The sequence below is a fragment of the Phascolarctos cinereus genome, unplaced genomic scaffold (genome assembly GCF_003287225.1).
Source record: "Phascolarctos cinereus isolate Bilbo 61053 unplaced genomic scaffold, phaCin_HiC Scaffold_1;HRSCAF=81, whole genome shotgun sequence".
Taxonomy (NCBI): Eukaryota; Metazoa; Chordata; class Mammalia; order Diprotodontia; family Phascolarctidae; genus Phascolarctos; species Phascolarctos cinereus.
Window position 1 is genome coordinate 58,395,234 of NW_027555514.1, and position 25,901 is coordinate 58,421,134.

The 25,901-nt window shown below is 37.9% G+C and overlaps 1 protein-coding gene across 1 annotated transcript in view; it reads right to left on the bottom strand.

Moving 5' to 3' along the window:
- Positions 1 to 25,901, bottom strand: part of NEBL (nebulette) — a 148,999-nt gene that overhangs the window by 18,909 nt on the left and 104,189 nt on the right. The window contains 7 exon segments of the mRNA XM_020966871.2: positions 13,281 to 13,427; positions 14,891 to 14,983; positions 19,959 to 20,018; positions 20,021 to 20,129; positions 21,334 to 21,438; positions 23,909 to 24,001; positions 25,575 to 25,667. Of these exon segments, the coding sequence (XP_020822530.1) occupies positions 13,281 to 13,427; positions 14,891 to 14,983; positions 19,959 to 20,018; positions 20,021 to 20,129; positions 21,334 to 21,438; positions 23,909 to 24,001; positions 25,575 to 25,667 (700 nt within the window).

Here is a 25,901-nt window from a genome sequence, read left to right on the forward strand (position 1 = left end):
AATACGGTGAACTTGGGCTTTCTCTGGGGTCTTATAAAGCATTAAAACCACAACATCCATAGAGTCTATTTTATGGACTTTTTTTGGAGGGGTGGGACAGAAGAGGCTATTTCCTATTTAGTGTTTGTTCCTAAAGAGAAAAAATGAAAAACTGAAAAAACACAGACAAGAAGATTTTAATGATGGAAAAATAGAGGGGAAAGTAAAACGTGGCTCAAAAATGATCTAATAAACATGAATCAGTGTCAAATATGAAAATATGAATAAATCCAAGTAATGCTAACGAGAGATCACATTGAGCCCAAGTGGGGTCTACTCAACAAGAAGTCAGGAAAATGGACATCTGATTTGGGGGTGCATCTCTTGATTTCTCTTAGGATGAGAACCATCTGCTTCACAAAAATGTTTATCAGCTACAGAGAAGTCAAGACTGCCGTGAGCACGCCTACCACAATGTTTATGAACTCACAACCAAAAGGTGATCAGATAACAGTTAAAGAAAGTAAGGTGCTTTAATGAGTGACGGGTCAATACAATAAATAGGGTAACTGCTGTCTAGTATGGGGACCAGACAGATGGGGCAGCAAGGTGGCTCAGTCGATAAAGCTCCAGGCCTGAACTCAGGAGGACTCATTTTCTCAGTTCAGTCTAGTCTCAGGCACTTGCTAGCTGTGTGATCCTGTTTGCCTCAATTTCCTCATCTGTAAAATGAACTGGAGAAGGAAATGGGAAACCATTTTGGTATCTTTGCCAAGAAAACCCCCAAAATGGGGTCACAGTGAGTCAGACACAAATGAAATGACTGAACAAGAACAACAAACTGGAGCAGCTGGGTGGCACAGCAGAGAGAGCACCGGCCCTGGAGTCAAGAGGACCTGAGTTCAAATCTGGCCTCAGCCATTTGACACTTACTGGCTGTGTGACCCTGGGCAAGTCACTTAACCCCATTGCCTAGCCCCTCAGAAACAAAAAATAGGGACCAGAGATCACCGTTAGAGCAAGAGATTTAATAATATTAAACATTTATATAGAGTTTTAATGTTTGCAAAGTGCTTTTATATGTATATATGCATATCATGCTCATTTAATTATAACATGATATATATTATGTACTTTGAATATAAATGTGTTTTGTCATGTCCAAATATTCATGACCTCTTTTGGGATTTTCTTGGCAAAGATACCACAGTGGTTGCCATTTCCTTCTCCAGCTCATTTCAAAGATGAGGAAACTGAGGCAAACTGGGTTAAATCACTAGCCCAGGATCATACACATAGTAGGTGCCTGAGGTCACATTTGAACTCAGGTCTTCCTGACTCCAGGCCTGGAACTCTAGCCACTATGCCACCTAGCGCCCAAATAGAAACACACACGTTTCCTTACAACAGCCTTGTGAAGTAGTTGCTCTTATTAGTCTCATTTTTAAAATGAGAAAACAGTATAAGAGAGATGAAATGATTTGCCCAGAGTCACTCCAGCTAGTGAGTCTGAGGCAGCTCTTGAATTCAGGTTTTCCTGACTCTAAGTCCAGCACTCTATCTATGCTACCATGCTGCCTCTAAGAGACCTGGTGTGGGTATTATTATGTTAGAGCAAAGAATTCATGGAGTGTGTACTAAGAAATAAGACTGGAAATTTTAGAAAGCCCTGAAGCACTTAACACAGTGTCTGACACATAAAAAAAAGGAAAAAAAATAAATTTACATACTTTGATGTATATTTAAAAGTAACAGCAAGTAGCTGTGCATAGTAGATTTGCAGTTTCAAGTGCAAGCATCTTTTTATTATACTGTTAAGGAAATACTAGTTTTATTCCATAAATTAAAAATAAAATGATTTTTTTAAAAAAAGAAATGTTTGCCGATTGAATGAAGGTCAAACAAACAAACAAACAAAAAGCATGACAGCCAATAGTCATCCACTGAGGATTTTTAAGCCATGATTGTTTATACTGCTGCTCTGAGCATAATAAATCTATGAGAGGATGAGGCAAAGCAGAGGGAGGAAGAGCTGGAAACAATCTATTGTAATGGTCCAGTTGAGTAGTAACAATGACAAGGGGTGGTGGCAAGGAGCGGTGGGAGAGAGGAGGAGAAAGTTGCAAGAGAAGTTTCAGAGGTGGGATCGCCAGAACTTGATAAATGCTGGATATAGGAAGTGAAAAAGAAAGACAAGTCAAAAACAACTCCAAAGTTACAAACATAGTGAATGTTGGTACCCTAGGCAGAAATGGTGAAGATAGAAGGAACAAGCAAATTTATAAGATGGAAGATACTTAGCTAGGTTTTTGACATGTTGGGTTTGAGGTGGATTTTCAGGTAGGGGAAAACCTGCCAGTAGTTGGAAGCAGGGTTGAGGGGTAAAGATGGAGGTGGAGATTTGCACAGAAGCTGTATTTGTAGGAAGGAGTGGTCCACAGTGTCAAAACTCTACAGAATGATCAAGAAAGAAGAGGGTTGAAGAGAGGACTCTAGAGACAGTTTTAAGAGTTGCTGCCATGGATCTGTGCTGTTTTTATCTTAAAAGAGGGGGAAAGTACACTTCAAAAAAAAAGGACATATTTTTATAGCGCATAACCCCAAAGAATCACTTTCATATTTTCTAACATATGGCTATAGTTCTGTACATCTCATTTAATACACATCAAAGAGGTTCCAAAGTTGTTGAGAAGGACAAAGAATCCCCCACAAAACAATTAAGATGAAACTAATGAAATGCAACTGAAAAATGACTAGTCTGTAGGAAGCATGCAGATGCTGTTAGTTTTAAAATAAGCATTAAGTGATTGTGAAAGATCCCAGTTGGGTAAACTCCAAACCCTCATTACCAAGGTAATAATACTGCAGTTGGGAACAAGTCTAGCACTTCGCCCATAATGGGAGCCTCCTTACTCAGATGGACCACTGGGTTTGTGCAATTCATTCAATGAGTCTCCTGCTTCAGCTACCAATATGCCCTCTTGTAAATATAGTGTGACCCCATTAAAATTACATCACATAAAAATGCTCTTTTTCATTTGCAAATTCTTCTGTGAAAATCCATTTTAGCATCTGGTTAAATGGACTTCCCTTGCGTAGGGGGCTTTTTAAAAATGTTCTATTTATTCTTTTCCTTACCAATGTAATCTTATTTTTATATAGTCTCCAGCCCACTTTTCATTTTATTTCCTTCTGTAATTTACATTAGGTTCCCTAGTCCTGTCCTCTCTGCCCTTTAGGCCCCCTATGCTGATGCCAACCTGGGACTGGAGTGCTCTGAATGAAGATCAGTGGTCACCCAGAGATCCCTAATCATACATTTGTATAGCATTCTGAGGCTCCCAGACTGTTTCCTTAACAAAAATTCAGTGAGACAGGTAATATAAATATCATTTCCTTTTTACAGATGAGGAAACTGAGGTTCACAGAGGTCAATAAGCATAGGTAATAACCAGTATCCAAAGTCAGTCAATAAGCTTCTATCAAGCATTCACTATATACCAGCCACTAAATTCTGGGGATACCGAGAAAGGCACAAGGCAACCCCTGCCTTCAAAGAGCTCACCGCCTAACGGGACTTCAGCGCCCTTTTAATTAGACTATAATTTCTCTGAATACAGCTGGATAACAAACTCTTAAATCTGGCCTTTAAATCTCTCATTTAACACATCTGATTTATCCTTATGTTAAGGTTTGAATTCTGCTTATTATTTTTTTCCTTAGTTTTGTTTCTCTAGGGTTTCTTTACAGCGGTCAAAAAAAGGATGAACTTCCCACACTGTGACCATAACAAGTACCACAAAAGGAAATAAGAGTATCGTTAGGGGAGGATGATCCCAAGTCTCCTTGCAACCTTAGCCTCTTAAAAAGCACATTCCTCTGAGTAATATAACTATGCCCTACGCCTCCAACCCAAAGTGAGTGCACCCAAAGAGAAGGAAAGCTCTGACCAATGCATATTTTTTTACAGTGAGTAACACATTACTTTTGACAGGGGGTGAGCTTTCAGCAGAATAAAAAAGACTTAGAAAATAAGTTCAGACTCTTTAAGTATTATTCCATCTGACCTGATTTTTCAACACGGATAGACTAAAGAGTCAGCCCAGCTCACGGTAAGTTTCTCACTTTCCTGGGGGGCATGCCACCTGTGACAAAATTCTGCAGTTCCCTAATCTAGTTCTTCTTAACTAACCCAGGACCCAGGCTTTTTCATGGATCTATGTAACATGCAAATAGAATGAAATAACTTCCTGCTATGCCATTTTTAAATATAATGCGCATCTTGGGAATAAGTTAAATGAAAATTATTGCCTACATTGCATTTGTTAGATTTCAAATTCGCACGTGCATGTGGTCCATCAGAATAATCTATCCCAATGCCTAAAGTCTCTAAGGGGCCCTCATAAGCTCCAAATTTAGCACTAAATACTCTTGGTGGGAGGGCTTCGTACAGCAGCTGCATGTCCTGGGAAGAGCACTGAACAAGAGAGAATATTCAACTGGTTATAGTTCTACACGATTCCACCATATCCAAGCTGTATCACAAGCCTTGCACTGATCACTTAACTTCACCTCTGTTAGCTGGTGTTACCAGCTGTTGCTCCCACTGTGAGGAAGGGATCAGGTGGATATAATGGATATTAGCATGTAAACTTCTCACTAGTACAGATGATTTCTTTCTTTGAATTTGGAACTTGGCACGTGATACATCCTTGTTGGTTCACTGATTGAGTTTATGTTCCCTGTGTTCAAAGAATTTTGTCCTTGTGTTTTCTCTAAAAGCTAGGGGCTAGAAAGAAGTCCCCAGGGTGAGGAGGGAAGTCAGGAGGGATAACAGCACCTCCAGATCTGAGAGAGGTGAACAAAGAGGAAGGGCCAATACTACAGTGGGAAGTGAATTGCTTCTGAAGTTAGAGGACTTGGGTTTGAATTGCAGGATTTGGTGCCAATTATGACCTGTGTAATTTAACTAAAGTCATAACCTCCTTCAGACTCAGTTTCCTCTTCTGTAAAATGAATGGGTTGGATGTGTTCTGAGGTACCATTTGCATCTAGATCCATAATCATTAATCCAGAACACATTTGTGATATTGGTTCTACATATGAACTAGGAGATAGGAAGATAAAAACCAGGAACTGTTGAAGGGGCCACCACCAACACAGAGTTTTAACACAGAGAGAAGCTCAACTGAGAAAGATGTGCTGCATTAGTAGCAATGTGAGCAGTTAGGACCCTTTCCTGGCCCAAGAGGGCCTTGGCATCTTAAATCTTATAAGCAATTAAGATCCTGTTCCATTGGTAAGCATTTGTTAAGTGCCTACTATGTTCCAGACACCATACTAACCACTAGGGATACAAAAAGAGGCAAAAGACAGTCCTTGCCCTCAAGGAGCCAACAACTTGTTCTAGATCCTACATCAAAAGATCTTCACAGAAGAGGAAGCCGAAACATCAGAGCTAGTCTAAGAAGCCAGCCTCATTGTAAAGACAGTGCTGAACTTGCAAGTGTTTAAGAGAATTTATTTTGAACCAACCATGGCAAACGGGATAAGTAAATGATGTAAGCCAAGGCTTCAAAATCTTCAGTAAAATAAACGACTGAGGCACTTGGGCTGAGTCTGGGGCCCAAGGAGAGAAATCCCGAGGAGGCCATAGAAAGAATCATTCTTGTTCAGAGAGCAAAGAAGCAAAGGCAGGGATGTTTCCCAAGACCAGAGTGAGAAGGGAGAAGAATATTCTTTCAGGGAAATTATAAGAAAGGAGAATATATGCTAAGTATAAGCGCTTTTAGTGTCCGGAACTAAGGGTTGGCGAGGGACACTTGAAATAATCTTGTATTTATTTTCTATATATTTTGTGCATGATTATTTGGTAAGTACTTTCGTGTGTATATGTTGCCTCAGAGAATGTAAGCTCCTCGCGGGCAAGGAATTTTGTCTTCCTCACTCTGTCCACAATGCCACCTAGCTGCCCTACTTAATGAATTACTTGATTGATTGACAGAAGGACTGAGACACTTTGAGTTTTGCCAAGCCAAATCCATTGATTTTAGTCTGTAAACAGAGCTAATGTCTAGCTCGAGCAAAAGGCCAACTTTCAAAGGACTAGCCAAAAGGAGGGGAACTCAGGAGGATGAAAATTGACTAAAAAAATCAATGTCAACTTTCTCACTTCTGTGCTTCAATTATTATGGTAATTTCCCTATATTGCTTAGTAGCAATGAAATTAGTCATTAAAACACCTGAAAGAAAAGTGATACACAGTTTTAAAGCATAGAGTATAGAATATCCTCTCTCATACACTAGACTGAGTATGAATAGGGCCCAAATCCAGAGACAAATAGTAGTAGCTGCTAAAAATCCTTATAGTCAAAAGGAACAAAATCTAATAATAGTTCGCACATGGTCCCTCAGAACCTCAGTTTCCTCATCTCCAAAATAAGGAAGAGGATGGGGCAGCTCTGTGGCACAGTGGATAGAGTGCTGGTCCTGGACTCAGGAAGACTCATCTTAACTAAGTTCAAACCTGGCCTTCGACACTTCCTAGCTGTGTGACCCTGGGAGTCACTTAACCCTGTTTGCCTCAGCTCCTCATCCGTAAAATGAGCTGGAGAAGGAAATGGTGAACCCCTCCAGTGAATCTTGGCCAAGAACACCCCCAATGGGATCATGAAGAGTTGGATATGATTGAAATGACAGAAAAACAACAAAATGAGAATTATGATGTTGACAATGATGATGATAATGGCAGCTAACATTTACATAGCACTTTGCAAACCAAGCACTTTATCTCATTTGATAATATGTACCCTGTCTGTGGCACAGAGCTCTTGTAAAGATCATACATGTAAAAGAATACTGCAAGCATGGTGTAATGGATAGAATGCAGGACTGGGAATTAGGAAGGCATGGGTTCAAATCCCTCCTCAGACACTAGTTGTGTGACCCTGGACAAGTCATTTAATTTCTCTGTAATTTATTTAACTTTTCTCATCTGTAAAATAAGGGGATTAGACTCAATGGTCTCTAAGGCTCCTTCCTGACATAATTCTATGATCTTATTTGTGTTTGCAAACTACAATGTATTGTACAAATTCATTGTTAAAATAAGGAAATCCCATGTATTTGGATATGTATGCATATGTAATCATGTATGATTTATGATATATAATATATCTTATTACATGCTATGTAATCAGATATAATGCTGATTATGGAACATACTAGAACACCAGAATTTTTTTGATACCATATAGATGACAAGCTGAGTCATAGGCAGGTTGCATGTTCTAAACACAAGGTCTATTACACATACATGTGGATGGCTTGGGATAAACACTAGGCAGGAAGCAGTTATGTTATAGTGGAAAGGAATATTTCTGGAGTCAAGGGACCCAGATTCAAAACCTGCCTCAGACCTGTACTACACTGATGAAGTTGAGCAAGTCACTGACCTTCCTTGTGCTTCAGGCTCTTCGTTTTGGAGAGGAGGGGAAAGAGAGGACTGGACAAGATGACCCCTAAGGTCTTCCAGCTGCAGAACTGGTATGACCATAGAGAGGCCTAGGAAGGACTGAGGGAGATCAAAGTTAGACCAAGGGTGAATAAATCAGTTCAAGCCAACAAGCATTTGCAAAGAAAGGCAAGAAGAGTCCCTGCTCTCAAGGAGCTCCCCATCTAATGGAGCAGCCAACATGCAGATAACTACGTACAAACAAGACAGACTGGAAATAAGCCCAGAAGGAAGGCACTAGCATTACAGCAACAGTCGGAAAGGCTTTTTTGTGGAAGGTGAGGTTTTGGCTGAGATTCAAAGGAGGCCAAATAAGACAGGTCACTCGGGCTGGATTTGCAGTCTCTGGAAGCAGAGAGGCTGGGACAGGCTTTAGATAAGCACTGAGCAAAGAGACAAGGAAGAAGCAATTACAATATCAGTAGAACAGAAGAGGAGAGAAACTAACAGGCTGATGTGGTGGCAATGATGAGCCACTGGGGCAGACGCTAGGAAAAAATAAACCAAGAGCCCAGGGAATGATTCTAGCCATCGCACAGAATCCAGATAAGAACCCTAAGCATCAAAACAGGTGTTCCCTAGTAGGCCAACACCTCACCTAATACCAGGTACTTTTATGTATTTCTCATGAAGCCAAAAACTAATCGGCCAAGCTCAGCTATCAGTGGCTTGTGGATAAGGGGGAAGCACCTGGCTGAAAGTATGATACCTAGAAGTGGTAAGCCAGTTTCCAAAACTAGATTTAACATATGTAGACATATTTAACTTTCTATTTTTATATATTGTATGGTTGAGTTTGTAGGTCTGTGCCTAAAAATACGTGTGTGTATCTGGCCTAAAAACAGCTTTTGAAAATCATTTTTTATCTTTAAAAACCAGTATCATTTTTCTTGTTATCTCTGAAAACTAGGAATATGAAGACAGTTGTAACATGATCTAGGAACTTCTCTAGACACTTCAAAACAGAAGAATAACAGCCAGATATCACTTATTCTTAATTGACCCACCCACATAGGAAAAATATATTTTTCAGTATTTGATTGTTTTCAAGTTTTAAGATCAAAACTGTCCTTCATATATACATGTGGAGAGCTTGGGATAAATCTGGAAAAATTAATGAAAGACACATGTGCTGCTCTGAGTAGACAAGTTCTTTCCATTAATGTTGTGGTTTTTTTTTTCTTTTCCCAACTTCACATTTAGAATATAAAGCTTGTGATACTTCCTGCTATTATTCTCCACAGAGCCTTTGGCTTCCATCAATATGATTTGGGGCTTTCTTCCCTGGGGAGTGCACTGTGCTAATTGGGAGTCTTTAATAGTTTAGGTCATACTTGTTGGATAATTAAATAGAAACCCAGTGTGATTCCATTAGTGGAATTTCATTTAAAAAAATTTCCATTTCCATTGCAATTTCTCATCACCAAGAAAATCTGGTCTTGCATACATCAATTCTTTAAATTTTCATAAATTTGAAAATCAACCTCAAATACAAATACTAAAATGGCATTTCCTTGGGTTAAGAATTTTTCAGAAGCTTTTATTGCACTGAGAAATGACATAATCACAATACTCTTGTTGCATATCTTGCAAACTATAAAATTATAGAAGTCAGAGTCTAAGTAAGTCAGGTAAAGAAACTGATTCATGACACATGGCCAATGATTAAGGAGCACCTCAACCTTAAAGCAATAGCAAAGAACTTCAAAGTGGGAGGTAGTCAGGGGTGAGTGGGTAGGTGGGTATGACTGTCTCCTAGCTTGTTCCCCACTGCCTTCCATGGTGCCTTGTCACATTGGGTAGGATTTTTAAAATGTTGAGGACTTCACAATCATATTTTCTGTGACTACTATAAATAGCTGACATTTATAGAGCACTTTAAAAGATTACAAAGCACTTTATATGCTTTATCTCATCTGATCCTTAAAGGAAACCTACATTGGCTTCTATACTATATATTTTGTTACCTCCCCCTGCTAACCTAGTATGTACTGATTCACAGTGCTTCCAGTCATTCTTGGGAGGTCTTGAGAATGCTACAGAACCCTTAACATTATTCATTAGATAACCAAAATACAATGTGGAGCATATTTCGTAGTGAAAAATTTACAGAAAAAAAGATATTGTGCTTCTGGCTCCCTATCACTTCCAGGACCAACTAAAATCATCTGGTTGACATCCAGAACCTTTCATAAAATGCACCCCCCACCTTTCCAGTCTTCAACTTTGCACTCTCTCCCCACGCCATACATGCTGCGATGCAATGACGTTGTCCTCCGTCCTGTTCTTGGAATAGACAGTCCTCTAGACACCATTCACTGGCTTATTCCTCATGCCTGGAAAGCCCTCCCTCCTTAACTTTGTTTTCTGGATTTTTTCATGTCCCCAGTTAAAAGTCCACCTTCTGCAGGGCAGCTTTCCTGGGGCCCCTAAAATCTCATTCCTTATTTCTACTGATTAACTCTAAATTTATCCTGTATATATCTTGTTTGTGAATAGGTATTTGCATGTTGTTTCCCTCATTAGGTTGTAAGCTCCTTTATATCAGTGACAGTCTTGCCTTTCTTTGTATCCCAAGTGCTTAGCATAATATCTGGCACATAGTAGGTTCTTAATAAATGTTTATTGACTCACTGCTTGTGCAGAGGACCAACAAAAAAGAGACTGAGGGATGGTTTGAATTGTCACAGAAAGTAGGATTTACTTTGGGCCAGCTAAAGCAGAGGAGAGGTCACCCCATTTTTACAAAACTGAAGGGATCTTAATATTGGAAACAGGAAAATATCAACTTTGTAAAGTGTTTCTGTTTCTAATTCCCTGTAACATTGCTATAACCTTTCACTACCCTGTTCTGCCCTATTCCACCACCACCACAACCACCCTTACACTGAGAAACAGAGGCAAATGAAAGAACTGAAAGTAAATGTAAAATTGCTTTTAACTAAAGATGATATAAACACTGTGTTAGATTTCAAATGGGACTAGGAGGTAAATGCCACATATAAGCAAGTTGACGAAAAACAAAAGACAGATCAAAGAAAGTCTTAGGGGAGGAAGCCATTAGGCAGATTTCTAACGAAGAAATAGCATGTCACATCTAAATACGTTAAGCCAATCTAATGGCAAAAGACAACTATGGTCATTTAAAATAAGAAGAATCCAGAATTTTAAAAAAATGGAGAGAGGTTTAAATAAATTCTCCTTTATTGTAGCAAAGCAATGAAATAGGGACTAAAATGTAAACCGTTTGGAAATCTAAGACATCAGAAGATAGAACCAAAAGTAAAAGAGCAGCTCCCAACCCAACCAAATCACACTGGAAAAAAGAAAACATGCCACAATCAAATCAAGATGGGAAAATATCATAAAAGACATATAACTAAAACAATGGCAAGAGCCTCTATGTGTGGATAAGTGCACATGAAAACCAAATGGGAAAGTTCAAAATGAGGTACATTTGCATCAAAGACACAAAAGAAAAGAATCCTGAAGGCTTAACCCTTTGTGCTAACAATCAGGGTTTCCTCTACTCTGTAATGAATCCAATAAACCTGAAGCTCATGAAAATATTGTGCCCTTTAATTTAAAAAAAAAAAAAAACATGAAACAGATTGCCTTCAGGGCATAAGAAGAATCTCTGTTGTGTGGACCCAAAAAGAGAGACGAGACGGTAGTCCTAGATAGCAAGAGCTAGAGAAAGAAATACAATGTTAAGTAATTCTCTATAACATGAAACCAATTTTTTTTAAGGCAATTGGGGTTAAGTGACTTGCCCAGGGTAACACAGCTAGTAAGTGTCAAGTGTTTGGTCTGAGGCCAGATTTGAACTCAGGTCCTCCTGACTTCAGGGCCAGCGCTCTCTCTACCGTGCCATCTAGCTGCCCCCATGAAACCAATTTTTACCACACATACTAATAATCTAATATTTCTACAAAAATCTGAAAAACTAGCCATCATTTACCAGAAAGAAACAAGGCCATGCAAATTCCTCACCATGTTAGGAACAAAGACACGTGAAACCTCAGCTCCCACATATTCAGACTTTTCTTTTTTCCTCTGAACAGCTATGAAGTTATTTGTCTTAAAACTGTCTTCAATTTTCTGAATATGCCCTTAAATAAATGTTTGCTAGGTTGTCCAGAGAAAACCAAAGATACCCAAAAAACTGTCATTAGCAGAAAGCATCTAGGCTGCAAAAGTTTCAGTCAACACCTCCTCATCACAGCCCAGCATTGACAAAAGAGATGCTCAATTTCGAAGCAACCAAAAAGGCAGGGGGGGGTTGGCTTCCTCCCCTTGAGTCTACCAGCAGAAATGGAAGGAAATGGTTTCATTTTTAGGTTCCTTTGTCAACTCTGTTTTAATGTCATGAAAAAAAACTCCCCCAAAATGGTGAAAGCTAAAACAAAAACAAACCCAATGATTTCATGGAAAACTATTCAAACACTACAAACATACTCTTAAAAAGCAATAAATAGGACTTAGAATTTGTTAAAGTCAGGATCTGCATATTCACTTATTTCAAAGGAGATAAAAGGATGGCTCCATGTAGCTTCCTGGTTGTGTAAATGTCACAGTTCACATAAGTAAAATAAATGGAGGAAAGTCCCTATGATACACTCATAAGTACAAAATCCAGTTGGGAGTCCAAACCACATGTTCCTGGTATGAAATACCTTACTAGGTCTTTAACCACCTTTTTGGTATTTTTTTTAACGGCTACTTATAAGAGTGAAAATTAATTATCAAAGCACCAGCACAGTATGGCTTGGTTGGTGGTAGAGTGGTGAGCGTGACAACGACACAAAGACACCTAATAGGACCAACCTTAAGTAAGGGCAGAGTAGATGGCTGCCTAGACAGTATAACTTGAGAGTTTTAGGAAGCTACTACCACTGGAAATGTCTCCTGCACCATTGCTCTTATGCCTTATACTCCATGTCCGAGATTCATTTTTTTGAATCTCTCTATGTGATGATTATGGCTTCAAAAATCTCTTATTAAAAATGAAAAAAAAAACCTGCCCCTCACCCCCTCCAAAAATAAATACAACTTCAGAAGAAGCAGGGAAGTACAGAGAGAGAGAGAGAGAGAGAGAGAGAGAGAGAGAAGAGAGAGAGAGAGACAGAGAGAAGGAGAGAGAGAGAGAGAAGGAAAAGATAGAGAAGGTAAGGAAGGGGAAAAATAGGGAGAAAGAAACCCTTCTACTTACTATGCCCAAAAAAAAGCAAAATATCAGTAACTATACTTTTAATTGTGATTACAATTCTTACATGCCACTGATTACTTTTTAGACATAGTCTACTTTTGGGTTAATATTCCTTCATACACTTAGAAGCATGTAACATTTAAATATTATTGAAATGTAGACTTTCCTATAGGAAATCAAGAATGAATTACGCATTATTTCCTGGTCAGTTTTGATGTTACTGATGGACCAATTTGGCACACACCAATGTTTAATATTCATGTCAATCATTTTAATGTCCTAAAACAGATGCATTCAGTTAAAACATCTTGAGACTGATGGTAGTAGGGATGGCCTTCAGATCCTTAGGCTCCACCTTTAGTAACAACACACAAGTGGAGTACAGAAGGTATGTGCCAAAGAGCATGCTGGGAGAGCAAGCCCAAGGCTTGCAGAAGCTCACTTCAAGTTTCCAAATTTCACAACAGCCAAATATGTATACGCAACACGTAAACACATGTGAAGATGTGTTAAGAATAGAAGTCATGCACAATTCCACAAATTACCAATGAATTAGTCTACTTGGGAAAGATTGGATACCTCCTCCTTCATCAGATGGTCTTGTTATCTCACTGCAGAAGGAAAAGCTAGGGTTTGTCTCAGAGATTTCTGACTTGTCATCCCCCAGTCCTACACCAAGGGTACTGGTTGAATGAGACCGATGTCTACTGTAGAGACTTGCCTTTTCTATATTGGGGAAAAAGAATGTTCATGCGCATGGTTACATGACTGAAGAACAGAATGAAATGGAAAAGAAATAAAAAAATTTAACATAAAAAGACAAATAACTAATATTTTAGTTTTAGCCATCAAACTCCTGGTTTCTCTCTCCAAGAACCAGTGAATGAAGGATCACAGAGATGGAGGGACTGCAGTAGTAAACTAGCTTCTTCATTTTGCCCAGAGAGAACCGAGGCTGAGAGAAATAACATAACTTACCTAGGGTCACCCAGGTACTAAGTGACAGATTCAGGATTTGGAGCTAGATCCTCTAACGTTAAAGCCAACACCCTTTTCACTGTACCACACTACCTTCCTAGGGCACATCATACAATAAATTATTTTCATTAGTTGTCTACCTTTATTTTTTGGTGGGTATAGGGAAGAAAGAATGGACCTCTTTCTTTACAAAAATTAGAAAAACACAGGTGACAATGTGAATTTCTACCAACACATAGCAATGGTTAAAAAAAAGGGGGGGGGGAAGCATTCCCAGGTCCACAAAGTTTGTTGCCTAATTTTCTGTCTATATTTTTTTTTGGAACCTGGATGCCTACATTGATAAAACTGACTGCAAGAGGATCTTGGTCTGTGATTGTTCATTTGATCAAAGTCGATAGGCAAATCCAGCCAAGAGGATGTAAATCCTTGGTCTGAATCATCTAGTTTGACTCATTGCATTGTTGTGATTGACTGCCAAGACTCCACAGTCTGGAAGTCTAAAATGTGAAATGAGAGTTTCTGATAAACTGTTATCACTACCAACCTATACTTGCTGTACCTTTAATTTAGAGATGACAGCATCAGTTAAAAGTCACATAAACTTATCCATAAGCTATTCATTTTAAGTTAATCAAACCCAAAAGTAAACTTTCAGGGCAGATTGAAAATACAGCTTGCTCTTTTAAAATGCTTAAATATTGCATCCTTTTGAATGTGACCAAAAGAAATTCTATTTTATTTTAAGAGATTATCCAGGTTATAGAAAATCTCTATACTATTTCACTTGAAATTCTTACAACAGGACTTGAAAACACTGTTACAGTGTATTTCAGAATTCAAACCTACTTTACGTCTTAAAAGTTTAGTGAAATCCAAATAACTGCATTTGAGAACCCACAAAGCCTACTGAAATCATATTTACTAATAAAAAGCAGATGAATGGAACTCTACACTCTTGACTGAATCTAGGAATAATAGGACATTCTAATCTAGTTTTTAATAAAAAATGCTTTTATTGAGTTTCACTTACATCAATGATTAAAATCTATTTTCAAGTCATATGTAACTATAAACAATAATTCATTTCAAAGTCACGATTTTTTTTAAATTGTTTTTAAAGTGGACTAATTCAATCTGAATGCTTCTGAGGGTTTCATTCTCAGGACAAAACCATACCAAGATGGAAGAACTCAAAATATGAGTAATACCAGAGAGCATATGTAGGCTCCTAGATTGAATATTGTCTTCCAACGGATCAAGGTCGAAGATAGAACCAGGATCAGTGCGCCAAACGTTAAGGTCTTTCACCAAAAGAAAGAAATAAAAGAAAATCAAGAGAAAAATAAGAATGACTCATAGCAAAGAGAAGCAAAAACAAAGTCAGGTGGCTTCATGTTGTTATGTGTTTTTAAAGACCACAGTTACAGCTTTCCCGAGATATTTGTTTGTATTCTTGGGATGAGCTAACAGACATCCATTTGCACAAGTATTTGTTAAGAGAACTATGTGTTTAAATTTACGTTCCCCAGTTTATCTTAATTATTTTTTTAAGTTGGAAAACAACTTAAGTGCTTTTTGATGTAATCATCAGTAATCCCATAAAACCGCTTATAGCATGGCCCATATCTACACAAGGCAAGTATTTCCTAATTGCACCATATTGTTTGAATGTCAAGTCTTTTTTCTCACCATATATTGGATAAGATAAAATATTAAAGGTAGAATGAATTTACTGACTCATAAAAAACCACTAAGAAGCTGTTGTTTTTGTTTTTTAGCCTGGAAAAAAAAATCCTCTCTGCTATATCAGAAGCAAATATTTTGGGAATGCCCACTTTAATAAATGTTGTTGCAAAGAAGACGAACATACATGCCTCTAAGTTTACACATGCATCCTTCTCCAAAACGTTAGCGAACTTTTCTGTAGATGTTGCCGTAGGAGAGAATGAGATTGAAAAGGAAAGTTTTTGCTGTTTCTTGTTTATAGGAGGCAAAGTATCCATTGTTGGGTGTACCAAAAGCAAAGTTTAGGAAGGTTAGATGATATGGCCACGATCACATTGCTAGTGTCCGAACTAGGAAATTATCTCTTTGAAGACTCCAACATGCTGACTAAGTAATCAAGGATGTGAGCTGTAGGGTAGGGAAATATCACTGGTGCAACTACAATCTGTTGTCTCTGAGGTCAAAAATGACTTGAGTCATTCCTGAACCAATAGCTCCATACCTAAGGCAATTCCTTAGCTATACAACATGGATCTAAATGTAAGTCTGCACTATAATTATTATCACTACCAGAAAAAATAAAGAGCTATTAATAAAGGAATTTCACTGCTAGAAATTTATTTGAAGGGAATGTATAAGACAACCAGATATTTGATTATTCAAATTTTTGAAATTAAATGTAAATACAATTTTAATTCAGCAAAGTAGACATATTCAAGTACTTCTGGATACTCACTTCTCTTTGACCCAACAGTAAAATCTAGGAACTATGATCTCTTCAATTGACTTAAAAATAATGCATACCAAAACCAGAAGAAACACCTTTAAAAACTTTTTCCCTATTTACTGTTCTTTTTTTACTCTATTTAAACTAGCAAAAGAAAGGCAGAATTGTCATCATAGAAGGATGCTCTTGGAATGAAGAAAACCAGGTTCAAGACCTACCTCTAACACATACTGGCTCATGTAACCTGGGCAATTCAATCTCCAAATGTCTCAGAAATAATACTATAATAGCATAATGTATAGGGAAATTAGTGATCTCTCCAAAGTTCTAACTCTTCCTTAAATTCCAAATCTAATGGCCCTTTCTTAATCTTCAGCTTTCTTGACCTTTCTGCTTCTTTTGACACAGTCCATCACCCTCTTGTCCTCAGTACTCTCCTCTCCCTAGGTTTTTGTGACACTGCATTCTTCTGGTTCTTCTTCTGTTAGACCACCCCTCGGGCTCCTTTGTAGGATCTTTATGCACATCATGCCTTCCAGCCATAGGTGTCTTACAAGGGTCTGTCCAGGGCCCTCTTATCTTCTCCCTCTATCCTATTCACTTGGTTATCTCATCATGTTCCATGGATTTTAATTGTCATTTCAATGCAGATGATTCTCAGATATACCTGTCTAGTCCTAACCTTGCCCTGACCTCCAGTCTCACATCAACTGCCTAGTGGACATCTCAAACCAGATATCCTACAGGCATCTTAAACTCAACCTGTCTAAAATGAAACTTCCCCAAACCCTCCATTCTTTCTAACTTCTCTATTACTATCAGGGGGACCACTGTCTTAACGGTCATTCTGGCTCACAACCTAAGTGTCATCTTCAGTGCCTCACTCTTTCACTCCCCATATTCAATCAGTTGTCAAGTCTTTTCATTTTTACCTTCTTAACATCTCATGTACTCCCCCTTCTTTCCTGTGACAGTGTAGGCCCTCATCACCTAATTAATGCCTGGACTATTGCAACAATCTACTGCCTGGTTTCCCTGGCTCAAGTCTCCCTCCATTCCAGTCCATTTTCTGCTCAGCTATCAAACTGATGTTCTTTAAACACAGATCTGACCATGTCCACACGTGTATTTGTCTACAGAATCAAATACAATCTTTTGCTTGACTTCTAATAATCTGGCCCCTTCCTACCTTGTCAGTCTTCTTATACCTTCCTCCCCTCCATTAACCCCTGACATTGGCCTTTTTGTCGTTCCTTGTTGTCCCTCCATCTCCTCATTCTGGGCATTTTTACTGGCTGTCCCTCCCCCACCCCACCCCATGCCTGGAACTCTCTCCCTCCTCATTTCTACCTCCTGGTTTCCCTGACTTCCTTCAGTTGAATACCCACCTTCCACAAGAAGCCTTTCTCATTTGCCCTCAATGCCAATGCCTTCCTACTGAAAATATCCCCAATTTACCCTGCCTGTTTGTAGATAGATATTTGCATGTTGTTACCCCACCCCAACCCCCATTAGACTTCGAGCTCCTTGAGAGCAAGGATTGTTTTTTTGTCTTTCTAACACCACACTTGGAAGTGCCTACCACATAGCAGGCACTTAACAAATGCTTGACTGAAAAGATATGAGAAGACACTCCCAACCTGCCCCTTTGTGGAGGTGGGAGGTCAATGGGTACTACATATTGCGCATGTTTTTGGACTTTTTCAATATATTAATCATTGTGTTGATTTTTTTTTTTACTCTTCAAAAGTTCTCTGGGAGGGGAAAGGGGAAGGACACTTGGGAAAACTATGATGAGATTAGAAATAGAAGATACAAATAAAAATGCATTTTTTTAATAAAAATGTGTTTTTAAAAAATAAAAATAAGTTGTTGCTGACTGATGACACTACTTGGACTTTTGCATTTTTTCCATGGAAGGAATCTTGAGCCATTGTGGAGGCATTAGGAGGCCTATTATTTTGACTTAAAGTTTCAATGACAAGCTAGTGCCTGGTAAGGCCAGACCCCAAATCTGAAGCTTTTCAGGTTGTAACATCACTTCAAAGAATGGAATTCCAGAAATAATAAATGTGTAATTCAGCCTTATCTGTGTTCTAAATAATCTTAGGTCCCAATATGGCCCTTTGCCTTGGTAAAAACCACCCTTATTAGAGAATGAAAGGTCCAAACAATATAAAAGACAGTGCTTGATATAGACAGAATAAAACTAGAAACCCACTGAACTTGCTTCATGCAAACAACTTCAAAAAGAAAACAGAAAGTTAAAATGACTCAAGTTTACCTGACCACTTCAATTCAACTACCATACTTAAAGACTGGGATTCTTACTTTGAGAAGTCAGTCATTTGTAGTTGATTTGTGGACATTTTTACACGCTGTAAATAATTCACAGCTTGGTGATGTGTGTGAAGAGACTGAAGGGCAAGTTCTGCCCTGAACTCAAAGATCTGTGATCTTTACTGAGTGGGCATTGCCTCCATCAGTACAAACTGACCCGCCACATTCATTTGATTAAATGATCTTTACGAGCTACTTAGGGGAAGAAGACATTTTCCTGTGACCAACCCAAGAAAAAGCCTCTCCATGCTCTGCCTAGCCTTCTAATAACAGACATAAATATCTCAGAATCCATTTAGCTTTACAGGTCTTTCCAGATCTTATATTCCTCCAGCAAAGTCTTCAAGAACACAATATCACCTTCATATGACAAGGAGACAGTCAAGTAGGACTTCGGCAGAATCATTTCTTCTTCTTTTTAAAAAAAATTTCATTGATACAAAATGCCCGGCAAGGATCTTTCTCTACCAATGCAAATCTGCATCTTCTCTATAATTTAGAGCCTTACAGAACTTCCTAGAACATTAGTGCCCAGGGTGACACTCCTAGCATGTGTCAGAGGTGAGACTTGAACCCTGATCTTCCTGATTCCAAAGCTATCTCTGTTCCCTCATGCCATGCTGGCTTACTACTGCTTATTTATATCAAGTAAAATCACTAAGCAGAGTAAGGAGAAAAGCTTCGAGCAGTCTACTGGTCTTATGACCTTGGCATGCATTATTTTTAAATCAAGAGAAGCCTTCATATTTTAGTGACAAGGATCTTCTAAGATAGTAAATTATTCTTCTTAACCTTAAAAGTCCCAGTGATGAAGACTGTCAGCTTTATTTACATACATCTAGAGTACAGCTCACTTACTCTTTATGTATGCGTTATTAAAATTGAAATTCCGAAGTGTTTTTTCAGAAATGTGTGTAATTATCACCCCTGTAAATAGCCTCTCTGAGGATGCTGCCACTGTAATGCTCCTTCTTAGCAGGAACCCTACACTGAAGATGATTAAAGGGGGCTTTGAGAGAATTCTGCTCCCATTAGAGCAAGGGAAAACTCATGGAGAATATCTTTTCATGGCTTAATTAATACACTAATACATTTATAGCTCCCCAAATAAGATATTTTTAGTGTTTCAGCTAGGCAATTACCATTTGCAAAGACCAATGTGGACATATCAAAAAGGCATCAAAACTATTCCCCTCCCAAACAGATTTGTAAAAGGGTTATAGGTTTTCTGATATTAAATATTAAAAGACACTTATTTTAAAGAGATATTTTTCCAGCTCTCACATGCAAGGAATTCTGAAATGTATCATCTAGCCTAAAAATTACAGCCTCAGAAGCTGCACTACTTTAAATAGGACCCATTTGGAGTAGACTCCCATGTAAAATGCATCTAAAGCCTGGATGTCAGTGCTCAAGAGGACAGATTCTCAATCTAGTACATCCCTTTAATCTTGAGTCAGTCCCTCCACAGAAGGTCAGCTTACCCACAATGATTCCAGGCCGCCGATCCATTTCCACAATCTGTGGATGTATACCTTTGTAGCTGCATCGCTGACAACCTGAGTATTCTTCCTCACCCTCTCTGTCACTGGGTCATCCACAACTGGAGTAAAGCCTCTGCCCTTTGTCTTCTCAAAGTCCTCATGATATTTGACCTGAAAAAAAGGGAAGAAAAACAGATTGTGGAGGCTGCAACTTAGCTGAACTGATATTCTACAGGCTACCAAGGCAAAAATATCATTCTACATAGGCCTAGATATGGTCATCCTTCTCCAATTATCCCCCAGGAAAAAAAAATACTAATCACTTTTCCCACTAGGTTTCCGTGCTCATCTTTCCAAATGCCTAAATCAATATTCTTCTTTGCTTCTCCCTTTAGTGTTAGCCATAAACCCTTTTGCTAACTTCATAATTAGGGTGATGATATTGATTTTAGGTCTCTTGATTACTGAGTTGATCATTACTATGGCTCATGAGAACCACTTTAAAATTACATTTAAACTTACATATTCATAACTTCAAAATGCAAATATATGCATTTATTTAAACCTATATATTTATAACTTCAAAAGGTATATGTATGCAACTACATGTAATATAACTATAGTAATATATGTGCATATCTGTAAAAAATATACATACACATTTAAATCTGCATTTAACTTCAAAAATCATATCTATACATATATTTAAACCTATATATTCATAATTACAGTAAAGTATTTATTGGAGTTAGGAATATATAAATTTAAATATATATGTATTTTAAGTTAAAAATATGCAGGTATATGTATTGAAGTTACAAATATGCATATATATTACTGTAATTACTTCCTAAGCTTTCCTTAAAACAATACCTGTAAATTAAGTCCCTACTGCTCAACCATTTTTATTAACAGTGCCATACAGTTATAAAAAAAAATAGTAGTGACCCCTAGAGCAACTAGATTATAAATCTGAATATGGTGCTATTAATTAATATGGTTATAAAACACAAACAGCACTTTGAAATATGCTCTGCAACATGCAAACATGCCAAACACAAACTCAAAACCAAATGGAGGGAGGTCCAGGCAGTTGTCAATCACACAAGGCATTCAAAGGACAGAAGGGATTGGAGATTGGAAAATAAAAAGGCATAAATCAATCAGTAGAGAAAATCTTTTTATTGAAACTCTAAGTGCTTCCATTACATTTAGATGCAGTTAGAAAATTCACCATAAGGCAAATGGAGCAATCCCAACTACTGTGCTTTAATCATTATCCAGCTTAGTGGTGAACTAACATCTCCAGGATATGATGCAATGTTGTTCTTTAGTATAAACTGATTGTGAGAAGAGGCAGGCAGTTGTACCCTACCATGGAAATATTGTTTTGAGTTTCTTTAACATGCCTCAGTCCAGGGGTATCTACAATCAAACTTGGTCTACCTTTCATCTGTTTCTGATCCTGCGTGTACTTAACCTGTAAAGCAATAATAACCAGGACAAACTTAGAATAAAACACAACTGAAATTTTTAAAAAAACCACATGTAACTCTACATTTTCTTCCCTCCTCCACCCCCTTTCAAAAGTAAATTATATACAACATACTTAAAATATTTAAAAGGGAACCAGCTCAAGAAATTGTCAATTACCATTCACCCATGTTGAAGTGTCTTTTTCTTTTTCAGATTAACAATCTCAAGAGACTCAAAAAACCATTCTAAATGACTTTGTACACACACACACACGCACAGCACACACGCACACAATCAAAATGATATAGAACTGTGTCTCTTAAGAAGACAGTTATGTGGGGGACCAACAGCCATCTGTATCATCTGTTCCACTGGTTCTTGGTTTAGACAGATAAGGGGAAAGCCAATCCTAGAGGGTACCAGATTTGTTTTAACTGGTACCCCCTATAACACAGATGATGGATGCTCACAGTGTAACCTATTAGCTTCAATCCATTTCCCCTTTTCTCCTCATCTCCTAGGAATAAAGACCAATGGAAGGACAGTTCTTAAATATAGCTGCATGATTCAATCATTTTTACTTCCTCAAAACCATAGCTTAAAAGTAATTTAGGTGGAAAACATTTTTAGATTCTCTTAACAGCAGCAGCAATCTACAGGCTTTAAAATCTTAAAATCAACTTAAAAGCTGATTCTTCAGGCACAAAAATCTTCTGGATGTGCCAGGGACAGCTCATGTACTCTTGGCACTTACAAATGGAATACCATCATTTATCAGACTGATTATTTGTAGGATTAGAAACTTAATTATTACAGACCTGAAGGCATATGTATAATTCAATATTGAAGCATGACTTCTACCGAAAAAAAATATTGTCCAAACGAGACATCCCTATATGTGTACCATGTGACTAACAAAGTACTGTTTGTAAATACCTTCAAAAATGGCTTTTTGCTTGGGAGTTCTGGTTCACCGCCAATGACTAATTGATTATTCTGCTTTGCATAGATGGTGTAACAATATACATTCACATTAACATGAAGGATTGAATTGTTTAGACACTTTAGTTAAAGTAACATCCCTGAAAATGTTAATATATTAAAAGTAATACCATTTTACAAGGCCAAACATACAACTATTCCCTGCAGCACTGATGGAATATCAGTCACTTAGATAGTAGCTAGGGGAAAGTTTCCCAGCAGCACAATTTTTTTTTTCTGTAACACATGATCTGCACCTAGGACAAGGGTGAACTTGTGTTCAAATACATTGCTACACCATTAGCAGAGAGTATATGTTTGTATGTGCGTGTATATGTGTGTGTGTGTGTGTGTGTGTGTGTGTGTGTGTGTGTGTGTGTGTGTTGGGACATAGGGGGAATTCATTAATACATGGCATCCCCTGTTAGGAAATGCATTAGCAACTGTTATGCAGTTTATGACATTAGAGAGTTGTCCCAAGCATCAATTGATTAAATGATCATACAGCCAGAATTGGATAGCCAATATGTGTCAGAGCCAGAATTTAAACTGGGGTCCTCCTGGCTCATGGGCCTGGCTCACCATGCACTACTCCACAGTACCTCTCCGTATATGTAGACATGTTTCATAGCTATACAGAGACAGGGAGGTCTGCTAGAAACTTCTGCTTTCAGGTGATGCTGATTATATCAAGTCTCAGAGAATTACAGTGCATTCTAAATGATACCCATGCTCTTTCAAAAGAGGATTCTCAAGACACATGCTTAAGGCCCAACATATGTATGTGTATATCTCTGTCTCTTTCACTCCCATACATAAACTTCCTCTCTCACATACACACACTCTCTATCTTTCACACACATATAAACATAATTTCATACACGCACATTCTTTAATTTATATACACTTTCCCATACTCTCATAACAACACACTCTTAAATAGATACATAAATTCTCTTTTCTCTGTATATGTTACACTTGCCGTATATGTGTGTATAGTTATGCTACATAAAAGAAGAATCAAGGAGACATATTCAAAGCACCAAATAACGGGCTTATGCTTTAGTTCATCAAACTAACTAGGATCTTATGGTCCTAGTATCATCTGTTTTATGAGTATGAACCATGAAGCCATTGCTCGGCTTTCTATTACGTCTTCTTGATTCATATATCCCCATGCGAATGTATCTATGGAGACATATAGTACATTATACATATGTATGTTCAATGCATGCAAACATCACATCGCATGTTCTTAGGCTGAACTCTGGAGAGATTACTGATCTCATTTAGGAGACTTCAATTATCTGAGGCTCTATCACATGCATATAATCTAATGTTCTTTAAAACAACATACTCTTATAAATTCAAAAATTTTTAAAATAAGCAGTTAAGAAAGGATTGCTTAATTTTAGTTCCAGCTCTATGCTTACATTTAGGGGAATTTGAAATATTGTTGTTTTTTTTTTTAAAGATTTCAAAGCATCACTTGCCAAGCTAATATTTTCCTGATTCTTCTTGACTCTTTCCATCTCCGGAGTGACACTTACAGCAGTTGCTCTGCCCAGCTGTCCCTTATAATGGACCTATTATTTTATAGAACAAAAAGAAGGTTCTGAACATTAATTTAACCAAGCCATGAACAGAAAACATTAAGTTATTAGCTTTCAGAGAACCATCAAGGAAAGTTAAAAAGGAAAGCCTCTGGTTGAGGTGGATACATATCAGAATCATAAATCATTGTCTATTTGGATTCTTAATTCCCACAGCAGTCGTTATAACATGCCCATGTGTATGTGGATGCACTCCTCATGTGCACATGTCATGGCTAAGCTAAAAAGCATATATACTTAATCATGAAATGCTTTATTCCATAAGAATGTTCACAGAATTATTTTTCCCTGAATGGTAATTAAAGGTACCTTTTGAAGTTGTCACTGTCTATAACAGCACCATCTTGCAGTGGATTATAAGCAACTAGCTACAGAGAAGGAACTTTGAATAAGGGATGACTTTGAACAGACCCCTGCCCCTGCATGATCCATAAAGAGCAAGAGACTTTTTGAATACTTACATCCATTTAATATAGCTGTAAGTATATAGAAATACTTATAGCTATTTAATTTTCCATCACTATTTCTTCTGATCTTTATCGAGAGGAAACAGGGGCCATGTAGAGTGAACCCAAACATATAGGTAAGAAGAGAGTCACTCTTCAAAACTTTAGTTATTAGAAAATATATTTAATAATATGTTTTAAAAATAATTTTCCAAATGATTTTCAAAGAATCAAAGCCTCCTTGGAAGATAATATATTTCAAAACCTGTGGGTCAAAAGAGCATAGTAGAAGGAAGCTAGGTGGCACAGTGGATACAGCACTGGTCCAGGAGTCGGAAGGGCTCAAGTTTAAATGTTGCCTCAGATACTCACTAGCTGTGTGATCCTGGGCAAGTCACTTAACCCCAAATGCCTCCAAAAAAAGTATATAAAAAAGGATATAAAAAGGATATAATGGATATTAGTGACTTTAAATGAAATTAAGACTGTCAGGTACATTCGTGGTTTATGCAAATTGGAGGAAACCTAACAGACCATGGTAAAGATTTTTTAGTGAGAACACAGTCCCTCTACTGTCTTCTTTCCTAAAACAAGCCACTCTCCTTCACCCATGCATAAGATTTATGAATCTCTAGCCTGGATCCTGAGTCAAAGAAAATAAACAGCTGCATAATGGCAAACTCCAAGAGAGAAATGATAAGTGTGAGTAGATTGTCTGGTCAAGAGAGAGGCAAGTTAGAGTTCTGGGAAGATGGCCCAGCTATACACATGGTAAAAAGATGCTATGATGGCAGTGGAGATAGCTGCTTAAGAAAGCTACCAATTTTTTTGGTTGGGGTTGGGAGGGGAAGGATGGCAAAGGATCCATATGAGTAGAAATAAAGGCAAGGCCTAAAGATAGCCAAGTATCATAATATAAAATTATGTATCAAATAGAGCAATAGGGAAACATTTCTGCCCTCTGCAGTTATGTTTGAAGGCCATTTTCTTGAGTGCACACCACCAACTTTGTGTTACATAAACCCGGTAACCCAATCCTTCACTTCAGTAGACCACATGTGACAATTCATAGAGGGGAAACGTTTCTAGGAAGATCACACATTGCTGACGTTCCTCTGGTTTTCTTTAACCCTCTTCAACTCTGGTGGGTCAGAAATGGATGTGGCACGTCTGGTTTCTCCTCGGTATGTCACCTGTGTGGTGGATAAGGTATCCGTGTCAGCAAATGTTTGAGAAGCTAGGATGATAATGCAATGAGGACCATGAATCTTCACAGTCAAAACAAATCATACGGAGATACCATGCATTTGTGTGAGTGTATGCATGTTTAGATGTACGTGCATATAATAAATAATAATAGGAAGAATTCACATATGCCTTAAGGTTTGCAAAATGCTTTAAAGATATATGATAACTCCTTTGATCCT